Raw genomic sequence first — 24,332 nt, 5'->3', positions numbered from 1 at the left:
GAATTGATGCTGAGTATTATTGCTGAGAGTCCGGCGGAGGACAGGACAGCACTGACCTAATTTTGTCGCAAGGGTTTTGTTGTCTTCTGCCCGTCAGTGTAACCTGGAGCCAATGGACCCCCTTTTACGCATCGCCTCTGCGTGCTGAGTGTCAGCACAGGGGCGGACATACCGAGCATCCCGCAGCCTCCGCCCGCCTGCGTGCAGCCCCAAAGAGACGAGAGGGAGAGGCAGGGAGAGGCACACTGACCGGGGACACACACTGCAAGAGAGGGGCGATGGCCGCGGATGGGGGATGCGGGGAAAAGGCGGAGGAGTACCGTGCCGAGGTGGAGCGGCTCACGCTGGAGCTGGCAGAAGCGAACCGGGAGAAGATCAGGGCGGCAGAGTGCGGGCTGGTGGTGCTGGAGGAGAACCAGGCGCTGAAAGTGAAGTATGCGGACCTGGAGAGCGAGCAGGAGGCTCTGAGGAGGGAGCTGGAGCAGTTACAGGAGGTAAGAGGAGACACTTGTTCTGTGGGAGACAGTGGCGCGGATAAAGTGCTGCAGTGATGTGGTCAGACACAGGGAGGATGAGCTGCAGCCCCGAGTGACCGTCCAGCATCCACCAGACACTAACAGCCCACAGTATATGGCTTACAACAGTAGCCTACAGTGAGGCTGAGATTGATGTAGTCCTGTCTAAAAAAGAATAGTGCAGGGCCAAATTTATGTGTCTGTTGTGAGGGCTTCTCTTTGGAAAGTTGTTCTGGTTTTCACCACTAAATATACAAGTATTCAAGTCTTACTCAAATGTTTTTCTCCTCCAGTGAATCATATTTGAATCACATTTGAGCCATAATATCAGTGTTTTATTGGGCTTTTTCATGCCATGACATTATTTGTATTTCATCTTAATTAAATTCAATCTAATCCATTCATTTACAGTTGCACACTGCAGTCATAAAACGTTGTACAACAAAGACACAAGGGAAAGGTGTTTTTGGCACACACAGTACAACACAATGATAATATTGCAAAAAAAAAATTACATTTCTGTGAAAATTATCTAGCTATTAAAAAAAAAATTTGCACAATGAGACCTATATATCTTCAAAACAGTGATTATGTTTTATTCAACTGTGATTTAAAACAATCAGAATTATCTTAACATTATATGTATAGTTATTGCATTAAAACATTGTCACTTATTACATTTTTTTCTTCAATTTCAGTATAGATTGATGCTTCTCCTCCAACATCCATAAAAGTGAAAAAATTCATAGCACACCCAGATGGCTGATGTCCAAAACTTAAAATTTTTTTTAATTTTTAGACATTTAGGAAAAGCCTTCATCAGATCATTTTTTTCTTGCTTTGGGCCACGCTACAGTCTCCTCCGAAATCCTCCCTGTGATGAAGCCTGTGCGGGCGACATATTTAGAAATGCCACTTGATCCATATTGAATAATGGATAGTGGCGTGCTCCAGTCTCTTCCATCATTAGTGCATACATGGACACAGAGGTGCTGCTGACAGGCCCAGGGCTCAAGGTCGTTTTGGGAGTTGCTTAAACCCAAAAGGGCACATGAAGGAACAGCTGAAGGGGGCATTTTTACAACAATAAGTCACAGGGGAGACGAGGCACTGCCAACTCCCGCATCTGATGAAGGCTACACTCCCTCAAATGTTGTCTGTCCATCTAGAGTGTGAGTTATTTTTACCGGTTTAATAATAAGAAAATTGTCACTGGATTCACAAATAATTACTCTTGGCTTGTTGTGCTGCTTCCAAGCCTGAAGAAACAGCTGAAATAACATTTGCTTCTAACATTGGATGCTTTTAACTTTGATATGAGATTTTTTTGTTTGTTTGTTTTTTTTCTGAATTTATTATAGCTGATATTGGTAACATCTTTATTTTATTTTAACACGAGTACTTAATATTTTAAAGGTGCAAGATGTAACTTTTCCGATGGAGGGTCCACCACTGCTTGTTTCCATGGAGATGTTATTGTTTTGCTTGGAATGTTTCACAGTATGGCATTTAGTATATAGATGCAAAGCGTGCGATGCAACAAGGCCAAGGTACATGTTAGATCTATGGAGAGGCAAATGTTTTTCAAGGTTTTTTTTTTTGTAAACACCATTGACTGAATAATGATTGAACCAGATATACAAGTTTAATGCCATATTGCGGAACATTCCAGGCAAAGAAAAACTCGGTAGCAAGCAGGAAGTGGACCCCCAGCACAGAAAGTGACGTAATGCATCTTTAAGACACAGAAGTCAAACATTTAAGAAAACAAAAAGCTTTCAAAATGACAATTATTAATGAGTCAAACATAGTGCAGTTTATGTAATTTCCTTGTTATGTTCACTAGCACCTAAGCTCAACACTAAATAAGTCATGGCCACTTGCTGAGCGTAAGGACAGCACTCCCCACTTTACATTATGCATGTGTGGTCTTATACACATCTTTCATGGTTCTATGTGCTTTTTTGGTGCAGTGCTGAAGAGTTGAGCACTTTACTTTGCAGATTCATTATACAGTATGTTTGGAACAAGTTGACAGCAGTGAAGCAGAGCCACCATGTCTATCTCTGTATTGATTTTCAGTGAGATTTGATGCTGTGGATGATGAGGGAATAACCGAAAGAAATGTGGCTTAAAGGGCCCGTATTACGCTATTTTCTGAACTGTGTTATAATTTTGTTTCTTTATCACAAGCATACCTTTTCTCAGGCATGTTTAACACGCAAGTGCATAAGAAAACACTTTGTTCCACCTTGTGATATCATATGGTAATACAAGAAGTGCTCCACTGTGTTTTTAAACTCCAAAAACCTTCACTAACATAACCACCTTTGGATATTTTCTGCTCTGGAATTGCCCATCTCTACTGAACATAAGGTAAAAAAATAAAAAAAAAGGTAGTTGTTAACTTTAAAACTACCTCTTCATGACATCACAAGGTGGAGTGTTTTGATCTTTGGATATAGACTAATAATATAGGATTACTCAGACACGTGTGAATGATATAAAGCACAACTCTGGATATGTTTTTAAGGAGGTAACAACATTCTAACATGGCTTAAAGCTCTCAAGACTCAATTTTGTTTAATATAGGACATTTAAAGTTGCACTAACTAACGTCTTACTCTGGTGTCATTCTGGATCTGCTACCTGCTCGTCTTCGTCATGGTGTCAATGCATTGCCGCAAATGTTCCACATTATGGCATTTTGGAGACAATATTACATATTTCTGGAGATTTTTTTGTTTGTTTATTTTGTACGTGTACCTCTACTGCCAAACAAGTAATTTTTGGATGTAATTTTACTCTTACAGATGCCCTCGATTCAGTGTCACACTTCTATGAATACATAAACTTTTAAATCTTCCTCACAATAGCATTACATATTCAGTGCTCTTAGGTGGCTCTGGAGGGAAATCAAAATGGAAATTGAAATTGCTTTTGGGACTGAGTGGTTAGTGTTGGATTCATAAATCATCTTTTCTTGCAGAGGGTGGATTTTTTTGTTTGTCTTGTGTGTGTCTCTTTCCTATGTTAGGAGATGCAACATGATGTGCATTATTTTAAATTGTTGAACTCTTAAAGTGAAAATCATTTTATTTTTGCTTTAATTTGCCTAGGTTTTGTGCAGGTTTATGGTGGTAGCAACTTATAATATTATGTATTTTACACAGATGATAGGACAAGATGAGACGAGGTTGGGTCCATGAGAACAAAATAAGACAAAATTAAAAAATTGCTTTACAATTTTTTATTTATTTGATTTCATATTTTTGTTTCCATTCTAGTACTGCTTTTGGAAACTGTAATTGAAATGTAACTCCCTGCCACATAAGCCTTTTTTTGTCCAATCCAAATGTTAACATTAAAAGATCTCAAGAGATAATTTTTCTCATATGTGCCCAAACCTTTGGCAATTTTGTCTTGTGAGAATTTGAGGCACAAGATCTGGTACCATCCCCATGAACAAGTACATCAGACTGAAGAATAATGGTACAGTATAAATACTGCAAAAATGAAAGTAATGCTTTCTCTTTTATATGAATAAAACATAACTTTCTCCCAGTGGCAGATTGCAGAATGCCAATTCAGACAACAATCGGCTCAAAGACAGCTGTATTACTGTTTTTGCTCTTCATACCTTAGGCTCTTTCTGTATGGAATAATTATACAGTCACTTCAGGTACCCAAAGCCTCTCCCTCATTCCTCTATCTACTGCACTTTCCTTTTTTTTGTATTTTGCCTCTGGTCCAGCTCGTTTTCCCCTCTTCTGTATTGTTCTGTGCATGTATGCAGTGTCCTGGGACAGTGATCTTAGCTCTGTTCTTATTCGTACCCTGTGGTCTTGTTAGTGCTGTTTCTGGGCAGAGTCGTCTCACTACAGCACTGCTTTAGAGGGGATGCTGCAGCTGTGGTGAAGAACGGACACTATGTTCTTATGTCTGTTTCACTTAAGTCTTGTCAGCGTTCACATTATTTATAAAGTGTGGTGTTGGGGCTGGTCAATTAGCAGAATTTTAATCAAGATTTAGGCATTTACAATTGTCAGTGATCAGCTTGGGTCTTTTTTATCAAGAGCTCTACAGCGGCAGCCAATCTTCTGTCAGTAAACAATGTGGAGGAAAGAAATTTAAAGGGCAATGATTAAAATCCTATATTTTTTTGAATGTTCAGGAAATATATTAACATTTTTATATATTCAGGTGACATTAGCGCAGTTGGTTGATTGTTTGTCCACTGATTCAATAGCCTGATTCATCAGCCGTTTTCACTTCGTAGAAACTGTTTGACCTCGCAGTGTTAGTTTTTTAATTTAACCAATCACTGCTATTTGGTTGTGACGTATGTAATGCGCTGCTAACGGGGCTAACTGGTATATTAAGCTTTTCCCAAATCCCATAGGAAGAAGGAAAATTCACCAAAACATTCTCTTTGTTCCAGTTTTAAATCCTCGATCTCGGGAATCGTTGCCAACACAGAATGTATGGCTCTTCGCTGATTGGCTGGTGCCTGAACTCGTACTTCCGGGGTTTTTGAGAACCGTCTAGTGTATTCCAATTCCTGACCTAGTCGCTGGAGAGAAATGAAATTGAGTGGAGGCACTAGGTGGAGCCAGCCTGGTTACTGATCCAAAGGTTGGCGGTACGAATCCTGCTCTCGACATAAATGTTATTGGTTGAGAGGTCAGATCCACTGACCCACAGGTTGGTGGTGCAATTCTAGCTCCCACAGTTGAATGCTGTGGTTGTGTCCTTGGGCAAGACACTTAGCCCACCTCGCCCCCGTGTCTGTGCATGAATGTATGTGTGAGTGGGTGAGTGGTTCCTTGATGTAAAGTGCTTTGAGTGCCTTAAAGGTGAAAAAGCACTGTATAAAAATGTGACCATTTACAGATTTTTTTTTTACATATATAAAGCAGCAATTCAGATTTTGGAAGAAGAAATTTAAATGGCAATGATTAAAATCCTATATTTTTATGTTCAGGAAATATATTTTAATTTTTACATATATTTTTATTGTCATAGCTCCCATTTGACTCAACCAATATAGAGTAAAATCCAAGCTGACATATAAGATGCACCTGAACCTTTGTATCTTTTAAAAACTTTTTGCACTGGTAATTGGTAAAAACGATTGATTGATTACTTTTGTCTTGTGACCACACCAATCACACCAGTTGTACCGAGATGAAACTGCTCTCTGACTTCACCTCCTTCACAAAATTAATGACTACGGTGGCCGGTGAAGGACATGTTTAAAGTCAGTTCAGGGTTACCTCCTTGGTGGAATCTCTAGAGCTTCAACTTTGCATTCTGAACTGTGCCTGGTCTTTCATATGTTAACAATCTCATTTGAACATTGAAGTCTTGCCTAAACCGATAATGAAGAAATCAATTAGAGGATTTGCACAGCCTGAATGTATATTAGCATGTTTTAACCCTGGTGTTTTTGACCTTTGAGTGCTGAAAAAGAAATGGCGGTTGCGGTTGTAAATCTATCTAGGAGAAAGGATTCATTACACTTTTTCTCTCCTCCGATTCTGCGTCTCTTTGCGTCAGCAGAGAGCCCAGTAAACATGCACGTAAGGACTCAATCAATACTGAGAGGGTCTGCGTAGTTCCCTGGACCAGCAGCCCACCATCCCCCTCCTTGTCCGGGGGCTCTGTTTTTCCTCTATCCCGCTGTTAGGTGGAATTATGCATTGATTTGTGACAGCAGCCTTTTTGGTCCTGCTTTGCGTTGACAGATTCCATGTAATTTAATGAAGAGCAAGGAAAACTGACCTGGTTTACTGCATTAGTGGACATTATTCAGAGGTAAATAATACTACTAATTTAATAATGTCCACTGAGGCAACAACATATAGATTTTAATTAAATTTGGAATCTAAGATTGTTTTAGCATGAAACTAAATGTACTGAAATGTATTTATTTCTATTTATTTTAATAGGGACAGACACAAACATAGGTTAACAATTAAGTAATCAGATGCAGGTATTACAGTGTTTATATTTAGGCTAATTGTTTAGAAGTTGAACTGAAATAATACTTGTCTGCTGCATAACAATTACACATTTTCTAATCATGTTCTACAAATTTATTGAGGCTTTGATTGTGGCTTGGCTTGAGATTTGGCATGGATGACCTCCGACCTTTGCAACAGGCAACAAAAGCTGTTGCACACATAGGCCTGTCACAATAGTAAATCTTGAAGTGCGATATATTGCTTAAGTAAATATAGCTGATAATCAATAATACCGTAGCTAATTTATGTAGCTGACACACAAACGCAAGAGCAGATTTAAACCACAAAAACATTTCTAAATGTGCAATACAGTTAAAAAAAACATGATCTGCGTTAAATAAACAGCAGAATGAAATAATTTATTACTTACTTTGCTTCTGTAATGAGTCATAGAAATTATGTATTCAAACTTTTACATCTCAAATTTCATCATAAAACAAAAATGACCAAAAAAATGCCCAACTGTGCAAAGTTGGGCATTGAATAAAAATTAACAAAAATTGTTGTTCATTTTATAGGGGTGTAACAATATCCAAGTCTCACGGTACGATATTTATTGCAATATCGTGGAAAAGCTCACGATTAGAGATGTAACGATATCCAAATCTCTCGGTACGATATTTTCACAATATACATCTCACAGTATGATATTTATTGCAATATTTTGTTGAGGCTAAACAGCTAAAAGTGTTAATATGCTACTTTTTCTTCTTAAAAAGCCTTGACAAGATTTAATCCAAAGAACTAAGACTTAAAAGTGCTTTGAACTGTTATTTCTTCATGTAGTCTGCACTGAAATGGAGCAAAGGATCATGGTCTGTGTAGTTCCCTCTGTCTTTTTTTGAGCTATTGCTGCACCATAACTCTTAATTTAAGCAAAGAGACTTATAATTCGATATATTGTGATAGTCCACGATATTATTGTGAGAACTCTGATGATACGATATCACAATATTTTGGTTATTGTTACATCCCTATCATTTTATAATATATTTAACGATAAATCCATAGTAATTATCATGACTTATCAAGTCTAGTCACACATACAGATACATGCCTGTCACGCCTTGTGTTTGGATATGGAAATTTTATGTTTGGTCAATTGACAACAGAAGACAACTGTAATCACTCCACACCTCTCCGATATATAATACACTATATTTATCTTTCTTTTGGGAATATGTGTGTGATTGCATGCTGCTGAGTGACTGTCAGTCCTTTGGGAGTCTTCTTATAACAGTTTTTATGGTTGTATTGACTAATGGCCCCTGTCTAAGTAATGGTAAAAATGGATGGGCGTGTCCTACGAGCCTCAACTCTACACCAAAGATATATGTTTTTTTTTATGTTCTAAACACATTTGACCCATTTCCCTTTGTTCCGCCAGTGCCGAGAAGCACACAGATGTTTATTAAAAGGCATTGCCTTTGCTGCAATGAGATACAGTAGACAATAAGAAGCAATAGGACTCCCCTAGCTGTGGGTGCTGCTTATTGATCAGTCTTCTGCTTTAGCTGTGTGTGCTGCAATGTCTGAAAGCCCAGCAAAACACAACCTCAACCACCTCCAACAAGAACGAGTTTTGAGGAGTATGTTTCCAACTGAGAACTGCAACATTAGAGCCACTTCAATTAGGGCTGAAAATCACAATCAAGTCAAATCTGTTTCTTGTGGCTGCAATTATTTAGTATTTTAATATTGTAGTTTACAGCTCTAAATGTACAATCTGATTTTTTTCTTGTACTTAGTGTAGCAGTTCATATTTCAGTGTGTCTTAGGTGTCAATGTTTGAAATATGGACTTTAAAGATGCACTGTGTAACTGTGGAGGGTCTGTCATCGGCTTGTCTCCTTGGAGATGTGCTTTAAATGTTCCACAGCATAGCCATAAACTTCTCACAAGCCAAATTACAGGTTAGGTTTGTGGAGAGGTGACCCCACTCACAGTTAGAATGAATGTTTTTTTTTAAGATAAGCAATTTTAATTTAAGCAATAACTAACACATGTAAATGAATAAATGCTGTACTGTGAACAATTTACACCAAAGCATCAACATCTCCATGGAGACAAACATGCGTGATCCTCTCCAGGAAAGTTACACAATGCACCTTTAATGGAGCTGCGCTATTGCTGCTTTAAGAATAAATCAGCTCTGAAATTATTTTCAGTAAAAGCTCTATTTGATTTGAGCATGTTTTACCTTGTATCAGGAGACACATAGACTTTAAATTTAAATCTTACATAGAGTTATTTTAAATAAACAAAATGGAAATTGAATCATCCAAAAATTGCAGTGAGATATTAGTCCAAACTCTTTCAACCATTACTTGAATTGCCACAGTCTAGACTCTTGATCGTGGTTCATACATTATACAGTAGATGACCAGAGGCGTTTGAGTTGTATGGACTTTGTGAGTCTCCTGTCTTTCCTCTTCAGCTCTATTGTCCTCTCTACATACAGTGACTTGCATAGCCAAACAAGCCCAGCTAGTGTGTGCTCTGCTCACACCAGGGTCAGCAGATCTGTCTCTGTCATGTGACCCGTGAGGAGACGATGGGGTTAGACATGCACTAAATCAAACCCTGGTTAACCCCTTTAATTAGCTCCCTTTCTAGATAACACACAAGAGAATAGGGTATGAAAAAGAGACCAACTAAAGGTACACTGTGTTTTTGTGGGGGGTGTTTTTATGGATATGTCTGGAATGTTTCACCATATGACATTAAACTGCTCTGCCTTACATTGAAACTATTACAGGAGTCCAAAAATACCTATAAAACTATGCATTCTGACTGTGAGTAGGGCTACCTCTCGAAAGATCTGACTTGTAACTTGGTCTGGTTTGGTCTCCATAAAGACAGAAAAGTTCAATACTGTGAAACCTGTAAAAGTTACTGATAATGTATCTTTAACATTTATTATAAATTAATCTGGAATAACCTATATGTTGTATTTGGTCAACTATTGATTATATAATACTGAACATAATTAATTGTCCAGTTTAGATACCATGTTTTTGGTATCTAATTTGACAATTCTAAAATAAATATTATAATATTAATATAATATGTAAAAATGTTAATAAATGACTGTAGGCCTGTCAGGGTAATTATTATATCAACTCATTATTCAATATATGAAAGCTGGAACAATGTATTTTGGGGCTCAATATTTTTCGTGTGCGTATTTTCTTTGTAAAAGTGGGAAGACTGTGTGTATTTTTGTTTTAGTAAAGTAACATTTGAGCTGTAAAATGTTAAGTGACTTCTATGGCTAATTATTGGTACATTTATATGTGACAGCTTATGCCTTTTAACAATACTGTCTACTTAAATTGTTTTACTGGGATTATCCTGCATTTTTGTTATTTTAGCAGTGGCACAAAGTAGTTTCAGTACTACTGTGTTTAAAAATGTGTTATCGTAACAGGTTTATTACTGCGTTTTAGTGCGTAATCATTAAGGCCTAAATAACAAGTCTCTTTATCAATAGCAATTATGGTTGGTTGTTTTTACCATGTGACCAAGATAAAGTTAGAATATTTTGGCTGTCTCTACCCAAAGACCTTGAAATGCCACAATAACAAATGTTGGCGCAAGATAATTTAATATTGCAATAAACGATAACTACTTTATGCCACTGACACAAAAGCAGTATAATTCCAGTAAACACATTTTTTAATATACTGTATCATTAAAAAGCATGAGCTGCACTTTTTTTTGGATAATTCTAATTGTTGTGTTTTTAGAGTGACCATGTTTTCCATCTGTCCAGGGACTCTCTGGCTTGTTCTGGTACATTTACAGAAATGCTGATTAATGTGCACTGTGTCCCTGCTAAATAAACCAAATGAATTAAATTAAATTAAATTAATTGTAGAATGAACTAATAATTAGCCATAGAAGTTATTTATTCTACCCTCTACAGCTTAAACCTTACGTTATAACAAAAAAATTGCAAAAAATCTCCTCACTATTGCAAAGAAAAAGTACCCACTATAAATATTGAGCTCCAAAATATATTGTTCCAGCTTTCATATACTGAAAGATAAGTCGATATAGTAATTATCATGGCTGTCTTCTCTCTGTAGTACATAATATTCTGTACTGATGAAAATGGTTCCTGAATGGTTATCTCTTTGGCTTGTCTCCCACTTAGAAAAGAGCCCTTATCATGTGAATCTGACCTCTGTCTCTCAGCCTGTCTGCCACTGGTGTCTCTCTTCCTGCATCCACTGATCCAATCTCATAACCCCACTATGTATTTCCTTGTCTCTGGACCTTACTCATCAGGAATCCTCCCTTTAGTGCTGTTTCCATTGCCTTGAGTGATGGAGCAGAGGTCAGAGTGATGCGGCGCTGTACAGGAGGTGGAGACAGCCCTGGTCGATCCACACTTCCTGCATTAGATCGGTAATTCTTCTTCATCCGAGGCACAACCCACGATAAACTGAAGCCACAGTGTACTTGATTTGAGTGGATAATTACTTAATTGTGGTCATTTGAAGTTCAAAAAGAGCAATTGATTTCTTGTGGTTACTAAGGGCCTGTCCTTGTTGGGTCCTGTTTAGTTGATTGGTCCAGATGGTTGACTTGGTTTGCTTCTGTTTTGGCTCTCGTTTAGTCCTGGTCTAGTCCATGTTTAGTTCTGAATGTAGTTTCAGTTTAGTCCCAATATTGATGCGGTCTATGTCAGTGGTTCTCAAGCTTTTTACAACACAATATCTGAGTACCTTTAAATCTAAACCAGATCTAAAACAGGACTATTATAGATGGAAAATAGGACAAAACATCATGTGTACCATACGAACCACTGATCTCCACTGGCAGTATCTCCTTTTTCTTGTCTCAAATGGAATGGAAATGCTATATTGTCAGACATTCTGGACTAAATTGTACTAACCAACTAAAATTACTTTAAAAAAAAAAAAATACAGTATATATATATATATATATATATATATATATATATATATATATATATATATATATATATATATGTTTGGTTCACTGGTTCATGCACACAATCTCTCTCTGTGAGTTGATTCTCTTCAGTGCAGATAACTGGCAGCAGTCTTTCTGAATCCCAGTGCAGTGCCTGAGAGAGCCTGTAGCAGTGTGTATTTTTGAAGTCATCTTTTATGTGTGTGCAGGACATATTCAAAGGGCAGACTGTGTGGTTTGTTGCTTGGTTTGCTGAGAATGTGCTATGGGGCATTAGCAACAGAAAGGGCTGTCTTACTTGTGCACTTCCATATTTTCCTCTCTTCGTATTTTTCAGTGTTGCATCACCCTGGGTATTTGAATCATGCAGTTTTATTCACAGAGTATATCAACTGTGAGAAAACTGTAGAGACACATATTTTCAGGGTGGTGTCTTTTACATGGGTAAGTTTACATTAATTACTCTGTCAGTTCTAATGGCTGATGGATGGTGTTTGGTGTTAAGTACTTTACTGTAAATATATAAAATTGACAGAAAACTTCCCACACAGACAATGCATGCTTTCTTTTTTGTCAGCCACAATGTAATTGATGAAGCCCCACTAAAGAGAAAATGTGGATGGGCATCTTGCCTCAAATTCTGAAAGTAGATCATAGAAAGGAAAGATAACATTTTTGTTTTCACTAACAGACTGAACCTAGCCTGACTCACACCAGACTGATATTTGTCACTCTGAACTGAGTTCTACACATTATCAATCTCAGATGACTCTTGTTGAAAATGATTGGAAAACACGAAGCGTCATGACGACTATTTGAATCTGAAAATGGTTAAAGCGTCACAGCAGTGGGACAAGTTGAAAAAACAAACTTTTGTTATACCCAGTTGAGACAGTTTCCCTCTCCACAAATGCACAAAGGGCTGACATTCTGCATGTTTTTCTCAACCAAATAATCTGTATTTATGCTTAAATCGATGCTTTGGTTCTTTTGGGCGATTCACCTTTGGCTTTTGCACAAACCTCAGTGCTGCGATGTGATTTGTCGTCTTCCACCTGTCGGGTCCTATGGCGACAGCGAGGGAACGCCAAGAACTCACTTGTGTGAACTCACAAATTTTGCTGGAATGCATCTTGCTGTGCAAGGTTATGACAAACCAACAAAGACTGAAATGACATTCTTTGGCACAGTTGAAAATGCATTCTTATTCCCTCTTGCCTGTATTATATGGATCCAATGTCCATTCAGTGAGGCACAGACCGTTAGTGACAGGCATTCTGGGAAATAATCCAGGTTCTTTCTTATCATGAGCCAAATTAAATCACTCTTAATAAGACAAGTCTTTTAAACTGAGGAGGCCTCTCCTCTGGCAGACCTTCAGATTGTGTGAATACATTGTGCTGCTTACAAAGTGGCAGATGTGACACTGTTGTGCATTGGCTCTAACAGGCATAGATTTTCACTATGAAGCACAAATAGGGTATTTCAGTGATTCTGTGTTATGATGCCTTCCTGGGGTGATAGCATAATAGCATGTTATTATACATGAGATGGGCTCTTCTAGGCTGAATAGCAGTGGAGTTGCAGAAAGCCCAGGTAATCTATTTTCTTATTGTGTTGTCCTGTCATCCTATAAAACAGTCAAATTAGACAGGAGGGTCATTCTGAAATGGGAGGATGAAATCAGAGCTGCAAGATTAATTACTATTGAATCAAAATCGAAATTTGAATGGATGCAATTAGCAAATCACAGAGGCTGCAATTTTTGAAGCATCATAGTTACCTCAACAAACAACAAAATTTTCTGCATTATTCAGCATAAAAACCACAAACAATGTAATTTATAGCTGTACAATGTCAATATTCCTGAACATGTTTAAAATGTGAATCAAATCTAATCACAATTTCCCAAATCGTTCAGTTTCTAGTGGCAATTGCAAAAGAAACATCCAAGCAGTAAGCTTTAAAATAATCTGTCCCTGCTGTATTAAAGGACTTTTAATATATATTTTTTTCATACTGCAGAGTGCCTTTGATCCATGCTTAACTGCTGCACATTGGCACGTCAGTTGTATTTGACAGTTTTTCAAATCCTTTGGCCACATCCTAGTAGAGCACCTATTGCTCTTAACCCACTGGTGCACTCAATTTTCTCTGTTTTTTCAATTTAATATAATCATCTTTAAAGGTACATTGTATGCTGTAATTTTTTATACTGAACATTTCTGGTGGAGAGTCCTTAAAATGCTTTTCTTAATGGAGATGCTATTTCTTTGTCTGGAATGTTTCACATTATGGCATTAAACCTTTTCATCTGCATGGAGACCAAGCCGCATTCAGTTACAGATAAGATCTGTGGAGAGGTGAACCTCGCTCACAGTCAGAATGCTTCTTTTTCTAGGTATTTTTGAGCAATAAAACCACCTTGAATAATAATAATAAAAGTAGATCTTTAATCTTTAAGTTTAATGTCACAATGTGGAACATTTTAAGCAGAGCAATGACATATTTATAGAAACAAGAAAGTGACAGAGCCCCAAATGAAAAGTTACACAGTGCACCTTTAAACTTGGCATTCAGAGTAAATTGAACACAGGGTCATGTGCTTAACCAGACTTATATGATTACGTTTTCAGTCAGTTTGTAATCCTCGGTTGTGTGACCTCCATGTTAGCGGCTGTGGCCTTCTCTCTGCTGCAGGATGATGGTGGTGGAGTCTCGGAGCTGACAGATCTCTTGACTTGGCACATTCACCACGGCCCCAAAGGCACATGAGGACATTTGTCCTTGTGCACAGATACTGTGTCGGGGCATCGTTTCACATAAATATCCTATACGGTATTATATAGTCTAATATACAATATGTTCTATACATAGGGCAATGTACACAACCTTTGTCCATGTAGTTGGGTAAAATGTCTTTTGCTCCAGTAAAGATTCATTATAAAAGCAGCTTTTAGCATCTAAAGATACTGCTGTGTGCTGCATGCATCTAATTTTAAAGTGATTTTATTGTCCTTGAACCAGAAAGTGTGGCTGGTATGAAAGTTGCTGCTCGCTTTAGCCTCTGAAAGTTATAAAAAGTTCTTATAAACTCATTGTGGTGAAGAATTGGGATCCTTGGAATGCGCTAAAAAAGTGAGTCATGTATTTGGACTAAAATAAACTAGACTAAAGAACTGGCTTTGTTTTTCTCATTTTTAAGACAGTAAAACTCTGGTACAGTAGCTGGTCCTGTGTCTTAATTAGAAAGAAAAATGAAAGAAAGAAATCTGCTTCCTGTGTATTTTAGTTTGAATCCCTGCTGTCACAAATTTGATCTTGCAGTGTGGACAGCTGCTCTGCTTGTCTCTGTCCATGGTGCTAAAGACCGGTTTGAGCTCAACATGGGGTGAACCATCTGGACAGGACACAGTTGCAAATAGGTTTAAAGTTGCACTTTGTACATTTTCTGCTGAGGGGTCTCCCACCATCTGCTTGTTATGTTTTTTGCCTGAAATGACTCACAATAACAATGTTTTTGAAAGGGATTTGTTAGCCTTAAAAAACACCTGAATTGAATAAAGTTCAGCTGAGTTTATTTACAATTTGCAGTAGAAAAACCACACAGGAAAAGTAATGTGAGAAGCCCAGAGTGTACAGGCATTCTTTCAAAGAGACAAAATTAAAACAGATGTAAAAAAAAAAAAAAAAAAAAGGACATTGTTTGAAGTGATCACCGACTGTGGGAAGAAACTTGTGCCAGATACCACATGGATTAGTCTAATGTCATATTGTGGAAAATTCCAGTCGATGCAGTAACACATTCATTGCAATTGTCAGACCTTTGTCACCAGAAAAGTTAAATTAAAGTTACATAGTGCAAATTTGAGCTAGACTTGATTCCTCCCTCACCTAAGCATAGCTCTTAAATACAGTGTGCAGGTTGTTATTTGGTGAGCTACAGTTGAAATCGGGCTGTGTAGACGATCCCAGAGCCTCAGGACGTCCCATGACTCCTCATTAGCAGCCCACAGTATCAGCGCCTCCTCCTGTGAACAATAGTGCACAGGACAGTTTGTTTTTGTCCACCTCCCTCCCTCTCCCTCTCTCCATTCCTCCCTCTATCTCTCTTTCTTTCTCACTCTTTCTGTCTCTCTTTGTCTCTCTAGAGTTTTGTATCCATCTCACTTCTTCTTTTTCTCTCTCCTCCCTCTCTCACTTTTCTCACCCTCTCTCACTTTCTCTGCGTCCCCCCCTCTCTCTTTCCCTTACTTTCTCTGTCTCTTTCTCACTCTCTTTCCCTTACTTTCTCAGTCTCTTTCTCTCTCTCGCTCTTTCTGTATCTCTCTCTCCCTCTCTTACTTTCTCACTCTTTCTCTCCTTTGCTCTCTCTTTGCATGGCCCCCCTCTCTCCCTTACTTTCTTGACTCTTTTTCTCTTTCTGTACCTCCCTCTCCTTCGCTCTCCTATACTTTCTCTGTTTCTTTCTCTCTCTGTAGCTCCGTCTCTCTCTCTCTCTCTCTCTCTCTCTCTCTCTGTCTCTCTCTGTATCTCTCTCCCTCTCTTACGTACTCTTTCTCTGTCTCTTTCAGTCTCTCTTTTTATCGCTCCCCCTCTCTCCCTTATTTTCTTTGTCTCTTTTTCTCTCTCTGTACTTCTCTCTCCTTCTCTCTCACATACTTTCTCTGTTTCTTTCTCTCTCTCCCTTACTTTTTCTGTCTCTTTTTCTCTCTGTAGCTCCCTCTCTCTCGTTTACTTTCTGTCTCTCTGTCTCTGTCCCTCTCTCTGTCTCTCTCTCTCTCTCTGTATCTGTCTCCCCCCCTCTTACTTTCTCACTCTTTCTCTGTCTCTTTCACTCTCTCTTTGTATCGCTCCCCCTCTCTCCCTTACTTTCTTTGTTTCTTTTTCTCTCTCTGTATCTCCCATTCCCTCTCTTACTTTCTCTGTGTCTCTGTATCTCTCTCTCCCTCTCCTACTTTCTAACTCTTTGTCTCTTTCGCTTTCTCTTTGTATCACTCTCACCCTCTTTCTCTCTGTTACTTTCTCTGTCTTGTCTCTTTCTCTCTCTCTTTGAGTCTCTCTCCTCCTCTGTCTCTCACTTACATTTGCTGTCTCTTTCTCTCTCCCTCTCTTACTTTCTCACTCTTTCTATGTCTTTTTCACTTTCTCTTTGTATCTCTCTCTCTTCCTCTCTCTCCCTTACTTTCTCTTTCACTGTCTCTTTGTATCTCTCTCTCTCTTCCTTACTTTCTTGTCTCTTTTTCTCTCTCTGTATCTCCCTCTCTCTCACTCACTTTCTCTCTCTTACTTTTTCAATCTCTGTCTGTTCCTTTCGCTCTTTCTTTTGTATTTCTCTCCCCCTCTCTCTCCCCTTACTTTCTCTTTCTCCTTTTCTCTCTCTGTAGCTCTCTCTCTCTCTCTCTTTCACTTACTTTCTCTGTCTCTTTCTCTCTCTCTCCCTCTCTTACTTTCTCACTCTTTCGCTGTCTCTTTCGCTTTCTCTTTGTATCTCTCTTCCACACTCTCTCGCTCCCTTACTTTCTCTTTCTATTTTTTTCTCTTTCTGTATCTTCCTTTTCCTCTCTCTCCCTTACTTTCTCTGTCTCTTTCATTCACTCTTTCTCTTTCTCTCTCTAACCCTCTGTCCCTTTCTCTCTGTCCGCAGGGCCTCAGGGGAGAATATCTGTGGAGAGGACGCTTTTGTTTCCTCTGCACTAGACCCCGGGCCTCAAGGTTGAATGAATTATCACATTTTCAAACCTAAACAAGCCGCCAATCAACCTCTCCAAACGAATCACACACCAGGAAACAACATTAAACTTTTAACACCTCATAAATTATTTCTTACGTCATGTGGCTTATGTTTTTCAGTATGTTTGTCCCGGTGGGTTCTGTAGATCAATGTTCGTAATCAACAATATAATTAGCACGTGTTATTTTTAGAGGTGGTGCAGTGACAGAAGGCTAGGAGCTTCGTTGCGTAAATACTACGTTTGGGCCGCCATCTTTGTACTGTTTGACTTTGGGATGAATGGGAGCGGGAGGCAGATGGAGCTCACTACGGCTCTGGCACAATTTATCGAAAACCAAAGCTGTGGGAGTTTTTAAAGTCTTTAAATGCGGCATGTTCTGAAGTTCTTTTGAGATTCTTGTGCAAATTTATTATCATGTTGTGTTTTAGTCTACTTTCAAATATTATTGCTCCTGGAGTAGTATGTGCACTCTGAACAGACTCATATAAAAAATAAAAAAAAAAAAAATATTGCAAATCTAACTGCAATACTTGGCCTAAAAAATCTCAATTCTCTCTCTCTTTTTTTTTTTTTTTTTTCTTTCCGAAATCATGCAGCCCCAGAGCACATCCCAACAAAGTGATCATCTCTAGGAGTTTTTATGGAGTGTTTCTAGGAGAATTATGATAATATGTTATTTCATGTACATTTAGTAGTTTTTATTCGGTCATTCTGCAGCACTACAAAACAAAATAAAACAAAACATAGACTACAACCCCATGGATCATGACCGAAAGGGTTTAGGCTGAAGTAAAAAGTTCTTATAATGCCAAACTATTAAATAAGGACTTGGGGTTTAACGATATCCAAGTCTTCTGTATGATATTTATTGTGATATTATGGGAAAGCTCACGATACGGTGGGGAGGCTCACGATTAGGGATCTAACAATATCCAAATCTCTTGGTACAATATTTTCACGATATACATCTCACAGTATGATATTTATTACGATATTTTGTGGAGGCTGCGAACAAAACTGTTAATATGCTACTTATCTCATAAAATGTCTTGACAAGACTTCAAAGATCTAAGACTTAAAAGTGCTTAGAACCATTCTTCATGTAGTCTACACTGAGATGGAGCAAAGGATCATGGTCTATATAGTTCCCTCTGTCTTTTTTTAGACATTGATGCTCCATAACTCTTAATTTAAGCAAAGAGACTTGTAATTCGATATATTGTGATGTTCCACGACATTATAGTGAGAACTTTGATGATACGATATCATGATATTTCAGTTATTGTTACTTCCCTAATAATGACAGAATTCCAAGAAAGAAAAGCAGCATATGAACAACAAGACTGCATTTACAATTTCACTTACGACTTACTGTATATATAAGAGACAAAATATAAATAAAAAAAAACAAAAAATGCATAATTCATTCCGTCCAGAGCTCTATATCTTTCATAACATAACGCTTTATACCTTTTTTAAAATCAGCACTCACTTTTTTGTTCTTATCTTCATTTTTTAAAGCTGCTGGTTTTGTTTTTGTTTATGGTTGTTCAAACTAATAATAATGATACAGAAGGCACACAATTTATCGTTTAGGATCATATCAAAATAAAAGACAATATTAAAGCAATGTTTGCCATATTTCTGGCCTTAATTGATGCAGTGTATTCTGCAAACTAAACAAATCTAAACTATAGTCAAAACTACACAAAAAAATATTTCAAAACAAGAGATAAGTCACAATTGAATCTTTTTCGTTTTTGCAAATGTAGATATCTCCATTTTGCGGTGCAGAGACACAGAGGAAGAGACAGGAGAGACGTGCTCAGACCATCTGCCTCTTCATTCACTTCCAGCAAATACATGTTTATTTGGATTACATGTTTGACTGCATTCAGACACAAGCTCTTTCAGGGTTTGGGGATCTATTCTGGGAGACTGGGCAGTCAAATCACTTACGTCACCAGTAAGGAATGGAGCGACTCTGCCAAGCTGGTATTTTGGCTGGAGTTTTCAAGCGTGATGATGAGAAACAATAATAGTGCCCATTTATATATTATATTTTTCTTTTTTTTTTCTTTCTGACAGGCTATTTTTGTAACATTATTTTGCCATCTTGCTTCAAAACTTTAGCTTCATATCACTGGATTTCATGCAGTGAGAGCAGCAACACAAAACAGAAAATGTTTGTCTTGTAGTATTTTTTTTTAAACACAACTTTAATTAGAAGAAACAGACTCAGTAGTAAGTATTATTTGTTTATTTACTTAATTCATATAGTATAAAAAAGCATCAACAGTGTCACAACATCAAACATACAAGAAATGAATGAAAAGGAGCAGAAAGAAGAGTTTAATCTTATGTTATCTGCCCCCTTTTCCATTTTCCAGACAATACATCAATACCGATGGTACTAAAAATTTCAAATCAGTACATTTCAGTTCAGGCATAATTATTAATCAATTGCAAACAGAAATAAATAACAATTGACTTCACAGTAATCATAAAAAATACACTTTTGTTGCAACACAAATGAACAGTAGTTTTTTTGATACAATTTTAGTTGTAATAATACATATATCCAAAATTGTCCTAGTCCTGAGTGGGTGTATCTAATTTTAGTATCAATTCGTATATGGGTATTGATTTTTGGACAACCTTTTTGTCTTGCCAACTATAAGGCTTTTATATTGTGTAATCAGTGTGGGATGATTTGTATTCATTTCACTGTCACATAATTTGAGTTAATGTCACATTGGAGCCAAATGTCTGTGTTCGGCCTTGGTTGTGTACAAAAAGACTGTGGAGATGCTGGCAGCAGAAGCAGTTACTCGTAGCCCACATAGCGTGTTCATTAATCACCACTTTTATTCTAGAGGCCCTCCCTTTTAATCGCTCACTACAATTAAGACCGAGCCCCTGGAGAGTGGGCGGGTAACGGGGCCAGCGCGGCGCAAGATGAACTCTATAGTGGATGGACAAAGAGAGAGGACGACTCAGAGGGGAAAGCAGAAAACACAACACAAAGTCAATGGTAGTTTTCATGCTCCAATGGTTTATTGTTAATGTATTGGGGTTGATATAGCTCCATATGCTTAGTGCTACGTTTGCAATTCAATGGAAAGCAAAAAGTCCCAGTCAATAAATGTGTTGGATGGGGAATGGGAGTGTGTAACGGTGTATTGGAGCGAGCGAGGACTGTACGAGATGTGTTGGGACACTTGAATAGTTTTATGGTGCTTTAGTGTCCTTTCTTGCATCGTTTCGTCTGGTTATGTACTAGGGATGAAACGATATCCAAATCTCTCGGTACGATATTTATTGCGATATATTGGAGAGACACTTTTTTTGCTTTTAAAATACCTTGACAAGATTTTGGTGTGAACTATTAATATCATAATCCCAAGAATTCAAGTAAAATATTTCATTGGCAACCCCACATCCTTCTCCTATACCTGACCAATGACTCTCTTGAGGAAAAATACTGTTGTTTTATAGTTAAGAAAGATGTTATAAAACAGTGATTGTAAAATGTATGGTAGAAGCAGTTACCATACCATCACGTCATTGCAATTCAAGCAAGTCACTAATCAACAAGTAGAACTTTTGCATGGTATAATTTATAATAAAGGGCTTGCATACTTTTCCACATATGTTTTCCTGAGATCTGGGTGGGCTTTCTGGTTATAATATTGTTTCTTCATCAAAAACATACCTGGAGTTGTATTTTTTTAACTCGCACATTTTAGTTATTCTCACAAAGGGAAAACACCACCTTGTGATGTCATGTGGTAATACAGGAAGTGCTGCCCTGTATTTTGGAATTGCTAATATTTACTGAACTAATGATAAAAGCTGGCTGTTAAATTTTGAGCTTTGGAGATGTAGACATAATAAAGGGTTACTCAACCATGTGTAAATGAAACAAAACACAACTCCAGGTATGTTTTCGATGAGGTAACAACAGTCTAACATGGTTTATAGCAAATTTCTGCATAATATAGGACCTTAAAACCAGTCTGACTTTGTTTGTAAGACAGTATTGTTATGTTGTTAACTTGATTTCTTTAATCAGAGTCATGGCCTCATTATCATGACAAGTCAGCTCTGTGAAAACCTGTGTCAGGAAATAGGAACAGTGTTTCTATTGATCTCCTGAAACCTCAGCCTCCAGAGGTATCCTTATGGGACCGCCGCTGCACCTGCTGCATTGCCAATGTTCCACTCGTGATCACTGATACACTTACAAAGCAGAGTTAGATGTAGACACCATGTTTATCTTCTTCAACACATGGGCTGTACCTTCAGTCACATCTGAATCATCACAACATTTCTTGCTCCAATCATTTGCATATTTTTGTTAGTTTTTTTCTAAATTGACTCTGTGTTCTTGGTATCTCCACAGGCCTTCGGACTGGCCTACACAAACCAGCGTAAGGTGGCAGAGGACGGAGAGAGCAATGAGGAGACGCTGCTGCTGGAATCTGCATCCAAAGAGGCCTATTACATGGGCCGCCTGCTGGAGCTGCAGACAGAGCTGACCCTGAGCCGCTCTGTGGCTTCCAACGCCCAGGCCGAGACCGAGAGGCTCACCAGGTCTAGCACAGGAGCTACGAGAGGTGAGTCAAACTGTATTGATCTGAAACATATATGGAGAGGAGGCCGACAGACTACAGGACAATGCAGTAAACTATTTAAAATGTTACTTTTGACTGAGCCACCACACTAATAAGGCCTGAAACATTAGAACATGTTAGATCTGTATTTAGCTTATGATAGCATCATTTGCAGTAAAAAAAACAAACAAACAAAAAAACACTACTATTAGTTAGTTGGGGCAATTTAGCACAAAGCCTGAGGGCCAGCAAAAAATGATTTGAAGGCCACATGTTGCCATAGTTTAGACGACCCTGTTTAAAATACCAGCTGAGCATTGCTGGACAGGAGAACTTTTCTCACTGCACTGTATGTTGAAGTCAGTAGTGTAAATTGTTGTTGATTGACACAAATAGGTCAGGCTCTACATTACATGAGTGCACTGTAGCTCACTCATGTGTGCCCCAGTACAGCAGCAGAGGTCAGGCCCGGGTCAGACCCCATTGTAGAGGCCAAATCCAGCTCTAAGCTCAGGCCTGAGAGAAATGCCCTGAGCTCGGCACATGTGGAGGAGCAGAGGGAGGCGTCAGGGTCAACACATATACAGGCTCAAAGCACAAAGTAGTACACACTGTCAATCATAACAATCAATTCTGATCAGTTATTGCATCTGTCCTGTCCAATATGCAGCAACAATAGTAATGTTAGCTTTGGACTGCTCCAGTAGGAAAAAATAGAAAAATGTAAAACCCAACATTCAAAAGATGTTAATATTCTTCATTCACTATTTCTATGTTCCTAGATAATGCATCAGATCCACATTCAAACACACCAACAGTTGTTACAACAATCAAATACACAAATTGATTTTATGTAACTTTTGTATACATCTAATATTCACATTCATCATTCTGGCCGTATTGTCTTGTCAAAGCCTGATCCTGTCAGATCTCAGAAGTCTGGGCCTGGTCGGTGCTTGGATGAGAGACCACTGGGAAAATCAGGTGCCATAGTGGGGCTCCAGTCGCAAAATCTGTTGTTGTGTCCTGAGGCAACGCACTTCACTCACATTGCCTAGTATAAAAGTGGTGTGTGAGTGATGGTGGTGGTCAGAGGGCCGATGGTGCAGACTGGCAGTAGCTTACTGCCAACAGGTATAAGGTGAATGAATAATTCTCTGTAAAGTGTCTTTGAGTGTGTAGGAAAGTACTATATTAAACTGATGCATTCTTATTATTATTGTTATTATTAATAAGGAATGTGTTTTTTATGTGCAGAAGTAGCACAATTCTCTTGTTAAAAGCAAATGAGCTTTGAACCTGGGGTGCTCTGTGGTGGCCTGCCAGTGTTGAGTAATGCTCTATCCCTGACCTAACCTTTCATCTCAGCATCGAATCACTGTTCACTGTCCTCTAAACATGAGCATTTTGTTCTTGCAAAATACCCCATGGTCTCGGGAATATGTAATTCACTGCATACATCTGTTACTGCAGTAGTGTTCATTGCTTTTTACATCATATAAATGGTCTTTCATTGTGTATTTCTAACTTAGTTTTTGAAGTACAGCCAATGTCATTCCTGTAACAAAGAGAAGTGGAGCTTTAGTCTGAGAATATGTGCAGCACCTTCCTGACACTGACTGTGGGTCAGCACTTCTGCCATGTGTAGTGAGCTGCAGGGATGCTGCAGGCAGCTCTGCAGTAAAACCAGCACACACATAAACACACAGTATTGTTCTTTGATTCAGAGTAACATGCAAATATAAGACCAAATACCCGACACAGGTTTGACTTATGTGATACAGGGACACAGGTTTGACTTATGTGATACAGGGACACAGGTTTGACTTATGTGATACAGGGACACAGGTTCGAGTTACGTGATACAGGGACATAGGTATTCTATGGAGCACAGTCTACAGGGCAAAACACTGCTTTTGAACTTGGCTTTTTTTTTAGTAATGACATTTTTAGCATTAGCAACATCACCAGTGATCCAGTTCTATTTTCAACAAGCCTCAGAGACACATGGGGATTAAGGCAAATAATGCAAAGATGTGCATTTTATCAGGGCCTATTTTAGGAGAACCTAGCATTAATACAGTAGTTGCTAGTACATCATTGATTTTGCTGACTATGTGTGCCAACTATAGGAGGATTAATGACTTTGGTTCTCGCATTGACACTTCTCCTGACTCTCCTATGGACTTTTTAAAATTATTCTGGGAAGAGAAAGTTGCTGACTCATTCACAAACTTAGCATCATATCTATAAATGAAAAACTGGACATGCTATACTATGTTATGGGTTGAAAAGGCTCTGAATACTGTTTGTCACAGGCCAATGAGACTCTGGAGTTACAGAGAAGCAGAATGAAAGAAGAAATCAAAGAGTACAAGTTCAGAGAGACTCGGCTGCTCCAAGACTACACTGAGCTGGAGGAGGAGAACATCACGCTGCAGAAATTGGTCTCAACGCTCAAGCAGAGCCAGGTCAGTGTAAAGTACTACAGGTACC

General features: G+C 38.3%; 1 protein-coding gene across 1 annotated transcript in view; it reads left to right on the top strand.

Annotated features, from left to right (window-relative positions):
* Positions 1 to 278: 278 nt before the first annotated feature.
* Positions 279 to 24,332, top strand: part of bicd1a (bicaudal D homolog 1a) — a 29,944-nt gene continuing 5,890 nt past the window's right edge. Inside the window, 4 exon segments of the mRNA XM_020935297.2 lie at positions 279 to 494; positions 21,626 to 21,814; positions 21,816 to 21,839; positions 24,155 to 24,307. Coding sequence (XP_020790956.2) covers positions 279 to 494; positions 21,626 to 21,814; positions 21,816 to 21,839; positions 24,155 to 24,307 — 582 coding nt within the window.

This window comes from Boleophthalmus pectinirostris, unplaced genomic scaffold (genome assembly GCF_026225935.1).
Source record: "Boleophthalmus pectinirostris isolate CB_2022bp ecotype Guang Dong unplaced genomic scaffold, ASM2622593v1 HiC_scaffold_2, whole genome shotgun sequence".
In the NCBI taxonomy this organism is placed as follows: Eukaryota; Metazoa; Chordata; class Actinopteri; order Gobiiformes; family Gobiidae; genus Boleophthalmus; species Boleophthalmus pectinirostris.
This window is presented reverse-complemented; position numbering and strand designations above follow the sequence as displayed.